This window comes from Vanacampus margaritifer, chromosome 1, assembly GCF_051991255.1.
Source record: "Vanacampus margaritifer isolate UIUO_Vmar chromosome 1, RoL_Vmar_1.0, whole genome shotgun sequence".
NCBI classification, from domain to species: domain Eukaryota; kingdom Metazoa; phylum Chordata; class Actinopteri; order Syngnathiformes; family Syngnathidae; genus Vanacampus; species Vanacampus margaritifer.
Window position 1 is genome coordinate 8,656,308 of NC_135432.1, and position 12,971 is coordinate 8,669,278.

At 38.5% G+C, this 12,971-nt stretch overlaps 1 protein-coding gene and 1 long non-coding RNA gene across 6 annotated transcripts in view; one reads left to right on the forward strand and one right to left on the reverse strand.

Moving 5' to 3' along the window:
* magixb (MAGI family member, X-linked b) overlaps positions 1-12,971 on the reverse strand; it is a 79,821-nt gene that overhangs the window by 18,196 nt on the left and 48,654 nt on the right. For all 5 annotated transcript variants that reach the window (XM_077572184.1, XM_077572182.1, XM_077572183.1 and 2 more), the window contains exons 6-10: positions 10,174-10,336; positions 8,849-8,913; positions 5,697-5,858; positions 1,658-2,153; positions 1,045-1,579 (exon numbers count right to left, since the gene is read on the reverse strand). In XM_077572184.1, the coding sequence (XP_077428310.1) occupies positions 1,045-1,579; positions 1,658-2,153; positions 5,697-5,858; positions 8,849-8,913; positions 10,174-10,336 (1,421 nt within the window). The remainder of the gene's footprint in view (positions 1-1,044; positions 1,580-1,657; positions 2,154-5,696; positions 5,859-8,848; positions 8,914-10,173; positions 10,337-12,971) is intronic.
* LOC144055947 (uncharacterized) lies at positions 8,635-12,929 on the forward strand. Its single transcript, XR_013294953.1, has 3 exons — positions 8,635-9,036; positions 10,155-10,462; positions 12,694-12,929. It is a non-coding gene; the product is annotated as an uncharacterized LOC144055947 (long non-coding RNA).

A 12,971-nucleotide genomic window follows, 5' to 3' on the forward strand; every position in this document is an offset into this window, starting at 1 on the left:
TGCCACCTTTCTGGAGAAATTACATGTAAAAGTGGGAAAGCTGACAGTGACTTGAAATGCTGTGGAATGATCTGGATTGATTTAGTAAAAATGTCTTAATTTGGAAATCTTAACTCATTCACTGCCATTGACGGCAATAGACGTCAAAAATTAATTTGATCTATTTCTATTAGTTTAACATTTGTTAAGAAGAGTATGAAAACCTATATTTTTTTATTGTACATTTAGAACAGATATAAAATTAGTGATTAATTGTGAGTTAACTAGTGAAGTCATGTGATTAATTATGATTTAAAAAAATTATCGCCTGACGCGACTTAAAGATTATGAAAAATTCGGGGCATGAGGCAATTAAAATTTTTAATTAATCACACATTTTATATCTGTTTATACTAAAAAAAATTCAAGGTTTTCATAATCTTATTAACAAAAGTGGAAAAAATGTTAAACTAATAGAAATAGTTCAAATTAATTTTTGACGTCTATAACCGTCAATGGCAGTGAATGAGTTAATTTGAAAGTTTGGGATTTTAGAAATGTTAATAGTTCACAAGTAGCCTTGAATGAGCTGACACGTTTGAAGAAATGTGAAAGTGGGAGGAAATGATGGGAATATCACTTAAATTTATATTTTATTTTGAAAATACTGCCAATTGTGGGAACTGGAATAGTTTCCAAGTTGATTTGAATGGGCTCAACGTGTTTAAATGGCATTGTTTGGAATCGGTTAAGGAATGTAGAAGGAGAAGGGAATCACTATATCAGAATATTTCTTCAGATAATTTGTGGAAAATGTAGACTTGTGGGGATTGTGGGAATGAAATGTTGGAACTATTTCCCAAGGTGATTTGAATGTGCTGAACATTTTGAATTTGGAATGGTAATGTTGATGATGTCACTTGGAATGAATGGGAGGTTTTTGGGTGAAAAATGTGGAATTGTGGGAACTTTTAAAAAGTAATAATACCTTGGCTGGTGGGATTTTTTTTTTTAATGAAAAGGATTCATCTTTCATTCAAATCAGTTGCTTCAAGTGTTTCCTACCTGAGCAAGGCTGAGACTCTGCACATCAGCTCCGTTTATTTTGACAATAGCATCCCCTGGCTGCAGAGTGGTACACTGCTTCCTATCCCACACTCTCCTGACGACAGTCATCCGGCCCCCCGGCCCGCCAGCCGTCATACTGAAACCCAGACCTCTGTCCGCTTCAGTCTGCGCCAGCGCCACCGGCACCAACTCGCCTCCGACGAAGCCGCCGCCCGCGCTCGCCGTCTTACCGGGACTGACTGTCGGGCTGCCGTTGTCATGGAAACCGTTCAAGCCGCGGTGGTGCGGGCTCTCTGGCGTGGGCGGGGGTCGGAGGTGAGAGGGCTGCGGTCTGAAGAGGCGTGCGTGAGCGCTGCGGGGCCCGCCCGGGGACGACGAGGGCCTCTTGGGCGACTGAGGCAGCGGCAGGCGGGACACGGGCAGCGTGCAAGTGGATAGGTCGCTCTCGGATGACTTGATGGATGTGCCGTAACGGAAAGCATGCTGTGGGGTTGACAGCGAGTTGTTGTTGTGATTGCGAATCATTGATGCCCTGACCAGGAAAAAGAAAGAAAAGTTAGTCTTTACTTTTATTTTTGTGTGCCTCTCGAACCCGTTGGGTGCATCTTACCTGTGTGAACCGACTGCAGAGACAACTTCACTGTCACTCTGGCTGGCCAGCGTCGGGTCAAGCGACTGCAGTCGGGCTAAAGCTCTCAGGGAACGAGGCGGGCGCGTGAGGGGCGACGAGGGCCCGTTGCTCAAACTGGAGCGTCTCAGCGACGACTGTCTGCTGGCCAAGGAAGCGGCGTTTCCGTTGGCGTCCACGCCGGGTTCCACGTAATCGGCGTGGAGCCCGTTGAAGTGGCGGCTGTGGGGAGTAGGCGTCGGGCGGCGAGGCAGGTGGTGAAGAGGCTCAGGCTGCGAGGTGGTGGCAAGTCGGATGTGGTCGTCGCCGTCCAGCAGGTGCTCTTTGGGGCACCCGTCGGGGTTGTAGAGCATGGGGTATCCTCTTCTGACGGCGATATCCACACCGTGGCCCGCGGGGACTGATTTGAGCATCTCCACCACCTTTTTGTGGGACACTCCCAACACGCAAACGTCATTGACGTACACCAGAATGTCCGCTGTTAAAGCACAAAGACACACATTAAAAAGATGCTTTTATTTGTATTTTCCTGAGCAGCGAAATTGTGTGAGCCTTCACTCTACCGCTGAGCCATGCCGCCCCAGAATCATACTTTCTATAGCCATACAGTTATGACATTTATTCATTTTGAACATATATAAAATAAGAAGTATACTATAATACAATATAATAACAAATATCCACATATAAGGCAAAGCTAAATAAATAAATAATACAACATAGATAAATTGACTGCTTACACATACTATATATGATCATTTACATAATACAAAAGGAGTAATATAACTTTCTTTATTTCATTATTCATATAGAAACAGGAATATTTTAATCTATCTATACATAAAATAATACTACATACAGTATTCTAATTTGCAATACAACTTAAAACACTGTACATTATAGTTATTCATAATAGTTTATTACCTTCCAATGTATCACTGACCTATTAATATGATAGCTCCCACACTCATTTACTAAACAATACAACTTACCTAAACTCTTATTTTCCCGTAACAGTGAACTATATAGTGTTTGTAGTTTGATCAAATGAACTATAACAACAATATTATATGTACAATCCCGCGACAACTATTTCAAAACTCCCCAAATTTTTTTTACAGCTTTGAAAATTGTTTAATTTGTTCCATAGTTTCATGCTGCAGATGGAAACACAAAAACCTTTTATTGCTGTTCTGGAGTATTTTGGTTTTAATTGAATTTATCCCTAAAATGATCCCCGCATTCTCTTTTCAAAAACACATTCTGTACGTGACTCGGTTGCAGATTATTTCTGGCTTTAAAGATTAATTGTGCAGTTTTGAATTCTGCAACATCAAACCAATTTGAGACTTTAAATAGGAGGAATGACTGGCTTGTGTGGTGAAGAAATCCAACATTATGTATTATTCTCATGGCTCTTTTTTTTTTTTCCCCAGTAAGAACAGTGGTTGTAGAGCAGAGGTGGGCAAATCTCGGTCCTCGAGGGCCGGACTCCTGCAGGTTTTGGAGGTTTCTCATTTCCAACACAAGCTGATTCCAATCAACAGCATCGTTATCAGGCTTATGCAGAGCTTGCTGATGAGCTGATCATATATCAGCTGTGTTAGAGAAGGGCAACATGCAAAACCTGCAGGACTCCGGCCCTCGATGCCCACCTCTGTTGTAGAATCTTGTAAGTATTTGCCACAGATTTTCCCCAGAACTTGATTGTTGTGCAGTATGTGAGGTTTCCCAATTTGATTTCAATGGCTCTTTCTTCTTTCAATTAATTAAATAGAATGTAAAGAATCAAACCATTTTTTTCATGTTGAATGAAATAGGCATTGTGGCGCTCCCTCTTGTGTGCACACCTTGGCCACTTGGGGGCAGTACTGTACAAAACAGACATACATCCATGGTACATGGAGCCAACCCCCACACAGATGCTATTTGTTAGCCCATCAATGGAAGTTTGGAAAGAGTCCTCCAATGGAAGGAATCCTTGTAATTTAAAATGGGTAAAATTAAAATAAATACAAAAACTGAGGGGAAACCAGCTGAGGATCAAAAGCTGAAATGTCAAACCTAGTTTGAATTGAACTCATTCACTGCCATAAATTCATTTAAAAAAAGACTATTAAAAATTAGGGGCAAGACGCGATTATTTTTTTTTTAATTGTAATTAATCGCATGACTTCACTAGTTCACTCACAATTAATCCCACATTTTATATAGGTTCTAAATGTACGATAAAAAAATTCTAGGTTTTCATTCAGATCATCAGGATAACAAAAGTGGGGAAAAAATGTTAAACTAAAATAAATAGTTAAAATAATTTTTTGACATTCAAGAAAAGATAAAAAATTCGGGGCGTCAGGCAATTAAAGTTTTTAATCGTAATTAATCGCATGACTTCACTAGTTAACTCGCGATTAATCACAAATTTCATATCTGTTCTAAATGTGCAATAAAAAAAATTCTAGGTTTTCATACACTTGTTAACAAAAGTGGAAACCATTTAAAACTAATAGAAAATGTTAAAATTAATTTTTGACGTTTATACCCGTCAATGGCAGTGAATGAGTTAACATGGAAAATCATACTTAACATATTGCAGTTTTATCAGATTTGATAACGGCGTAACTGTCCCATTATGTCATGTTTATACACAATCTTATTACATATTTCCCTTGACTCGTGAAGAGGGAAATTGACTTTGTAGATGTCTCGATGAGCTGGAGCGCGGCTGTTGAAGAGCGTCGCGACTAAATAGGCTGGCGCTTTTTGGTATTTTGCGTGGGTGTGGACAATCCAAGCGACTAATCCTCAAACGCAGCCTATTAACGCATATCGACTCCATCGCTCCCTGCAGGCAGTCTGCACTTTCCTTCCCTTCAGTACTGATAGCGACTTGTTCAGACATTTCCGTGCCAGCGTGTTTACGTACGTCGGTGAGTCGTATGTTGCATATGCGCGCGATATGATCGCCAGATTAGAGTGTGCTATCCAGGGGGATTAACGACTGATTACGATATACACTTGCTGCAGGAGCTCAGCAATTTTCAGCATAATCCCAAAGAGTTTGGACAGAGAAATCAAGAGAGAAAATGTTTCGAGGTCTTTACGTTATTTCAGGTCCTAACGGTGCGCAGTCTGCTGTTTGTGTGCCATTAGAAGATCATCAGGAGTGCTGTGAGAAATTATCTAATTTCACCTAATTGGTTCAAATTTTACCTGTGAGGTTATTTATTTATTTATTTTTAGATTTGAACTGTTGTTCGGCTGGCATTATGTTTTGACTTGTGCTGTTTACCTTGCAGTGCCCACTGGGCTGTAATGTCCCCTTTGCCTGATACCCACAAACCCCACTTTCAAATATTCCTGTAGTTGTTTGTATGGAGGACCAAAAATGCCAACATTCAAAATAAATAAATGATTAAATAAATGACTAAATAAATAAATACATGACTAAATGTGAAAATAAAAACGGATATAAAAGAATATCATTCGAAAATTAAAACCAAAAAGATAACTATAAATGGAAATAAAAACAACAACAAAAGTATATTTTTTTAATATCTGTTTTTATTTTCACTTTTAGTCATTTATTTATTTATTTTGAATTTTGGCAGTTTTGGTCCTGCTTATATATATTGTTGTTTTTATTTCCATTTCTATACATTTTTGGGGATTAAATTTTCGAATTATATATTTTTTAGACCATTTTTATTTCCACTCTTAGTCATTTATTTGTTTATTTAGTTCTGAAAAGTTCTAGAAAAGTTCTGTTTCTAAAAAAAAAACACTTTAAAACTATTCAGACAAGTACAATGTATCCAAAAAAGCTGCTTAGATATATGATAAAGCAAATGTAAGTCATTACTTCTCACCTAAACAGCAAGTCACGGTAGCACAAAATTGCGACGGTGGCCGCGTAGAGCTGCGCCGCATCACACCGACTTTCACTTTTGATGTTTCAGTGTGATGCCTCGCAGTTCTGCACAGGTCTACCTAATCACGTGTCTGCCGAGCGTACAGTCACCTGTCTTGAGGGCCGAGGGTCCGCTTGAAGTCACACTATAGACCTGAAGGAACTCCCTTGGCTTACTGCCTCCAACAATGTTGAAGCCAAAGCCCCTGGAGCCCTTGATCAAATGTGTGCACACAAGAAAACCCTGAAGCTCATCTGGGTACTCGGTGAACCCTGGAAAAAAAAAAGACAGTGAGATAGTGCGGACGTTTACCTCCAAGGGACATCAATCATAAAAGGGTCCAAAGAACGGCCGTTGAGCGAGCGTTGGCGCAAAAGAGCAGCAAAACACTTTCAGTTGTGTTTGTGCGACTTAATGTTTGTTGACAGGTTTGAAGAGCGAGGGAGGAGAGAGAGTCAAAGTGCGCCAGATGGCACTTCCCCAAAATAGTTGACCAAGTTGACGTGCACATAAACTGAGCCCATCCATCCATTTTCCATCACACTTATCCTCATTAGGGTCGTGGCTAGGGGTGTGAATTGCCTAGCAACTGGCGATTCGATTCGTATCACGATTCATAGGTCACTTCGATACCGATTAATCCTGATACGAATCTATAAATTGATTATTGAGATTTTTTAAAACTCAAATTTAGAAAATACTCATCAGTAAACTTGTACATGTACACTGTAAGATTTGTATGAAAATGTATTTATCTGAAAATTCAGGTTGCAGTCTGTTTCATGTTTGAACAGCACTGAAATAAAATATTGAGGCTTAATGTTCCATTAATATAACATTCTTCCATGCTTAATGTGTAAATCTTTTTTTTTTTTCTACAGGAGAGCTCAGTATTGTTCATTCGATTTGACATCATCATTGCTCTCCTTTTTCTTTTTTAAAAATCCAACAAATCAATTAAAAAAAATTTAATAAATGTTTTTTTTTTTTTTTAAATACATATACATATATATATATATACACACATACACACAAATATATATATATATATATATATATATATACCCTTTTTTTTGTATGTGGGTGAGTATGTGTATGTGCGCGTGTGTGTGTGCGTGCGTGCGAGCGTGTGTGTATTCATCAGTTCACCTAAAGCCCATTAAAAAAAAATCCCATACTAATAATATAATATAATAATAAATTGCCAGATGCAGAAACATCAATGTAAGTTATCACGATGTAGTGGCTTTCGCTAACAGACAGAATTAAGTAACCAGAATTAGGTTAAAAAATTCTATATACGTAGACCATGTTTCTATAAATTTTGATATTTGGTTTTTATTTGAGGCAGATATTTTTTCCATTAAAATGTGATTTATGAGGAGGTTAGACCATTGGTCGATATTCAGAGTTTGTTTATTTTTCCAGTTAACAAGAATTTTTTTTTTTAGCGATAGTAAGGGCTACAAGTGTAGATTGAAATTGTTTATGTGGTAAGTCAGTTGTTGTTAGGTCACCTAGCAAACACAAGTTTGGAGATAAAGGTATCCTACAGTCCAAAATAGCCGAAAGTTTTTCTAAGACTTTAGTCCAGAAATACATAACCGGAGTACATAACCATAAAGCATGAACATAAGTGTCTGTAGTGTTTTGTAAACATTGGAGACAAATGTCGGAGTCTGAGAGTCCCATTTTCTTCATCATATATTGAGTAATGTATGTTCTGTGAATAATTTTATATTGGATAAGTTGTAAATTTGTGTGTTTTGTCATTTTAAATGCGTTTTCACAAACTTGAATCCAAAAGTCAGGTTCCGTTGCTATAGACAAGTCTGTCTCCCATTTCGAGATGGGTAAAGACATTTTATCAGTATATGAAAGTAACTTATATATTTTTGCAAGTTTTTTTGTTGTTGTCGGAGAAAGCTTGTTAATATCTTTAGCTAAAACAGGCGGTTGGAGCGTACCCCGAAGTGTTGGAATTTTTTTCTTTATATTTTTAACTTGTAGATAATGTAAAAAAATTCCGTTTTCTATATTGTATTTTTGGAGCAAGGATGTATATGATATAAACATATTATCTGAGAAGAGATGGTGGAGATGTGTAATGTGTAAATCTTAACCCTAAGTAAGACGTTTTGTTGAATATTCCCATAAAAAAATTGATGTTTAAAAATCAATTCGGCGGCATATCGAACCGATTCGAGAATTGCGCACTGTAATATCACGATATATTGCCGAATCGATTTTTTGTAACACCCCTAGTCGTGGCTGAGCTGGAGATGATGCCGGCTAACTATGGGCGAGAAGTGAGGTGCTCCTTGAACTGGTCACCAGTCAATCACAGCACACAAACAAACAAAAATGCATTTACACTCACGTTTATACCTATGAATGGGATTCAAAAAACGATTATATTAGAGAATAATTTAATTGCTTGGGATTGTTTGTTTGCTTCAGAATTTCACCTATTGAATTCTGAGTGGAGTCCTAAACACAATTTTTACATAATACAAACACATTTAAAACAATAAATTGAGCAAGAGCAATAGATAACACCAAACACCAACCTTTTAGTACAGAAATCCTTTTTTCTTAAACTTAACATCTGACAATATAAATAAATAATGACCCAAAGATGTACATTGCAAAAGAACCTGCAGCTGTCGTCTTCTGTAGGTGTAAAAAGCAGAATTAAAGTGGATTTGGCATTCAATAATCACCAGCAAAAACTAGGTAGAGCTTGAAATACTTCCTGTTTTCATTCCCCTGTCAAATTTAGTATCAAACAAATGAGTGTGTTGTCATCTAGTGGCCAACAGTAGTATTACACCCCAAATAAATGGGAGGCAGAAAAAGCAGTTATAAATTACCGTTAAAAATTCCCGAACCCTGAACCCACGATGGAGGGAGGTTCCCCATCTTAAATTTCCTTTAAATTTTATCAAAATTGTTCAGGAAGTTTACGAGAAATGTCCCCCTATTTTATGCAACCAGTCATGTGATTTATGTCATGAAATAATGTGTCGAACGCGCCGCCAGCCTCGGTTGATGAGCCTGGCGACGTGCCACGGGTGCCGAGCTCTCGGCCTTAATCACTCAGCCGTCCCGGTTCAGCCAAAAGCTCTTTCCATCTCATTTGACTTCAACCAGCTGGCTGTGGCTGTTATTTCCGTACTTGACAAATAAGTTGCGTCGTTTAGGCTGCTCCCGATAATAACGTGCACAAATGGCAGGGAAAGGAAGTCACAAAGAGGCTCACATTCGTTTTTGTAGAGCGACTCCCTGCTCGGAGCTCGAGGACTCTGCCAGCTGGTCCTCTTGTGGCTTTTGGAGACAAAAGGAAAGTAAAAGAAAAGGAGTATCGTCACATTGGATGCACGCAAGACACACATGCGCCTGTTAAGAAGCATTTTTCTCCACCTCCGATACACATCATTGAAGTGAAGGGTGAGTACAAAAAAAGCTCTGGAAAGCCTTAAGAAAGTGGTTTGGGGATTTTAACCTTTTTAAATTTTTTAGTATTAGTATATTTCCCATTTTAGTATACCTGCGAATAAAAGCTCTTAAATGGCTATTTGTACAGTGATGCCTTGAGATACGAGCTGAATTCGTTCACAATTGAAAAAACTCATACAGGGTGTATTTCAAATCATCTTTCCACATTGAAATGAATGGAAATGCCTTCCCACCCCAAAATACAATAAATGTTTGAAATATTATTTCTATACAGAAAAAGAGCATTCTATAACATTGTACTTTACAAAAACATAACGTAATAATGACAAATAGAATATAAAGCTATTAAAGGGTTGCCACATTTTTTTTTTTGGTGTGCTTTAATTCAATGGAAACTGTGCTTCTCTTTCTTGTGTGTGTGCCTTGGCCACTTGGGGGCAGCATAAAACAGACAAACAGATATACTGTGTATGGAATACGTCTCAGCTTCACAGTAAAGCTGCAGTTAAAATTGTTGTTCTTCGCAGAGGATAAAGAATAGATGCTTGAGAAATTTGGAGCCCTCAAAAGTTGACTCAAAATTCCATAGTGGCACTTTGCTTGCCAATTTTGTACATCCCCGTGTGACAGTTTTATTGTATTGATCATTGTAGCTTCAGCTCTCTATATATTTGTATAACTGTCATCGATCAATATTCCACAGCACTAGACACTTTCAAGTACTCAAGGATATTCTTCATCATTGAATATTTGCCATTTCACAATTAGTTTAAAAGATTATAACACTGCCAACATGCTATTTGTGAGTCTGTCTACGGGGTTTGCATTGCTTGTTAGCATTAAGCTAAGCAGGCTAATCGAGAGCAAAGTCAAGTGTTTTTTGAAATATGTTAAATTTTTTGCTTTTTATGCTTAGTTTTAGAGTAAATGTCGAGAGGAGGTGACATTAAACGTTTTTTGAAAAGTTTTATCGTAGTTTTCACTCGCAAATCAAAGCAAGAAAAACGGATGGCTCGTATATCAAAACACTCATAAGCTCACTTGTATCTCATGGCATCATTATGCCCAAAATAAATGACTTGATCCGTTTGTTTTTTTTTGCTGATAAGAGCACATGAAGGAACTGACTCGAAGTAGTGACACTCTCCCGGGTCGCTGAAGGCCTGCTCCCAGTCGTCCGCCATCACGCCTCTCCCCCTGGCTACGGCCCTGCTGTCCACAAAGCCGTTTTCCAGGACGCAAGCCACCCCGCCGCTCGACGCCCGGCGCCCCGTGGGTGAGCGATGTCCTCCTATAGGAAGGAAGACGTTACCAAAAAAATGAGTAGGTGACGTGTCACGAAAGACATGCAGCCCATGCTAAAAAGGACAGCAGCGCCCTGATGCTGCCATTTCCACAGAGGGGAAAAATACCCGAGGTCAGCATTTCCGTCGATTTCCTCCTCCCTCTCAGGAGTGTGTGACCGTGCATGTGTACCACACACAGCAGAATAGCAATTTTTTCCCCCCCATCCTAATTGTCCTTGAAGACGTCCTTCAGCCGTGAGCTCCATGGTGGATGTAAGTGATGTTGGTCACAGGTCGGCACTGGCCCACCCGTCCTTACAGTATCACTCCCAGTCCAAAAGATGACTCAGCACAAGCCGGAAGGGAGATGACTCCTTTCTTCTTGGACCACACCCAAATTAATGTTTTCATGCATAACTGTGGTGGACATACATCCAAAAGTGCTTTGTCAAAGTTAAGGATCAGTCACTACAGTACATGACATCATCCCACACACGGCACTACTCAGACATGGGAAGAAAACAAATGTTATTCAATCGGTTCCAACCTCCCCCAAAACGCCAACAAAAAGGTTTATAATGCATTTAAAACATATTAATCAAGGTTAAACAGACTCAAAGAATTCAATAGTTTGAGCATCATGATTGGCTGCTTTTGATGTGTGTGACGTGGCCACTGGGGGGCAGTATAATACAGCCATGCAGACACAAACCAAGAAGACTTTCACAACTACTTTAAGTGACTCAGCAAACTGCAATAATGGGTCATTTTTCGCAGAAGATTACAAAAGATATCTTTCAAGTATTCTTATTTTGTCCATCTGCGTGTGTTGATGCATCAAATGTGTTTTTACATCCTTTGCTTAAAGGGTTAAAACACCGGCACCATTGATGCTGTTCGCCAGCCTGTCTATTTTGCGCATGTGTTATTGTTGTACTGAATCTATTTTCATTGAATTGGTGACAATCAAAGATAAATACTATTATTCAATTTATGTTTAGGTTTTTTGTGGACTTGATGAAAAACTGCTAAATTTGATTTTCCAGCCAAATGACAAGACAAAATCCCAAAAAGTAGACACACTTGATTTGCTGTGGTGGGCACATTTAAAAAAAAAAAAAAAAAAAAAAAGGGGGGGGGGATTTTTGATGCACACTGTATGCTGTAAATCAAATCAGTTATGTATGTTTTTTTAACTCATTCACTGCCGTAAATTCATTTAAAAAAAATTCTATTGCTTTAACATTTTTTTCCACTTTTGTTAACAAGAGTATGAAAAGCTAGAAACATTTTTATTATACATTTAGAACAGATATAACATTTGTGATTAATCGTGAGTTAACTAGAAGTCATGCAATTCATTACAATTAAACATTTTAATGACAGGTCATTAAAATGTTTAATTGTTTAATTAAATTGCCCCTAATTCTTTTCTTTTCTTTTTTTAATCTTTTCTTTAAAAAAAAAAAAATTAACTAGTGAAGTCATGCGATTCATTAAAATAAAAAAATGTAATCACCTGAAGCCCATAATTTTTTAATAATCTTTTTCTTTCTTTTAAATTTTTTTTAAATAAAAAATTAGGGGCGTCAGGCGATTAAAATCTGTAATCGTAATTAATCGCAGGACTTCACAAGTTAACTCATGATTAATCACAAATTTTATGTCTGTTCTAAATGTACATAAAAAAAATTCTAGGTTTTCATACTCTTGTTAACAAAAGTGGAAAAAAAATTTAACTAATAGAAATAGTTCCAATGAATTTTTGACGTCTATAGCCGTCAATGGCAGTGAATGAGTTAATAACAATGGCTGACCAGTGGGTGGCAGTGTTTTGGGCGAGATGATGTTCTGTACTAGCATCCACTGTTATGACTCATGCACAACCTTGACATCTGGGGAAAAAAAATCAAAAAACAAAGAGACCACTAAAAAAATAATCAGTTGATGCCGACAACAATTACAAAAAAAAATCTTCATTGAGATGTTCGGAAGGTAAAGAGTTTGTTATTTTCTCTAAAGGCCTAATTTGAAATGATTGTGAGACGCACACCAAGCGGCTTTAGTTCCAAAGCTCATCCCCGAGAAAAGCCTGAAAAGTCCTGAAAACACTTGGGAAGGTTTTTCAAAGAGTAAACAATCATCCCCATCTCACAAGGGACACACGCCTCTAGAATTACCCCCCCCCCCCCCCTCAATCCCCTAATGACCGCCCTACACTGATTTGCAGGGCTCATCTCATAAGCCGTCAAATGTACAATAAACATAAAAATTTAAGAACCAGCAATAAATTCCGAAGCCATAACGACATTAGCCAATCTGCTTCCTTTTTAGATGACCTTTCATTTTCTTTTCCCCTCAGCCTCCTTTATGGAAGTGCGGGACTTATCTGGTTAGCGCCGTGCTGCCTTGCCCTAAGGTCAGCCTGACCTTGCTGTGGAGCCACTCCAGCAATCGATGAAGCCGCAAGCCCACAGAGAGTTTAGAGCATGCTAATCGCACTTGTGATTGATTCATTTCAAATGCACGCTGGAACCGCGCCGACGGATCACGCTCTGCAATTGAGCTCGCTGCTTTTAGCGGGGTTCAACTTTAAAGGGTGGTAAAGTAACATGCTGGAGCATTTCACAATTGATATTT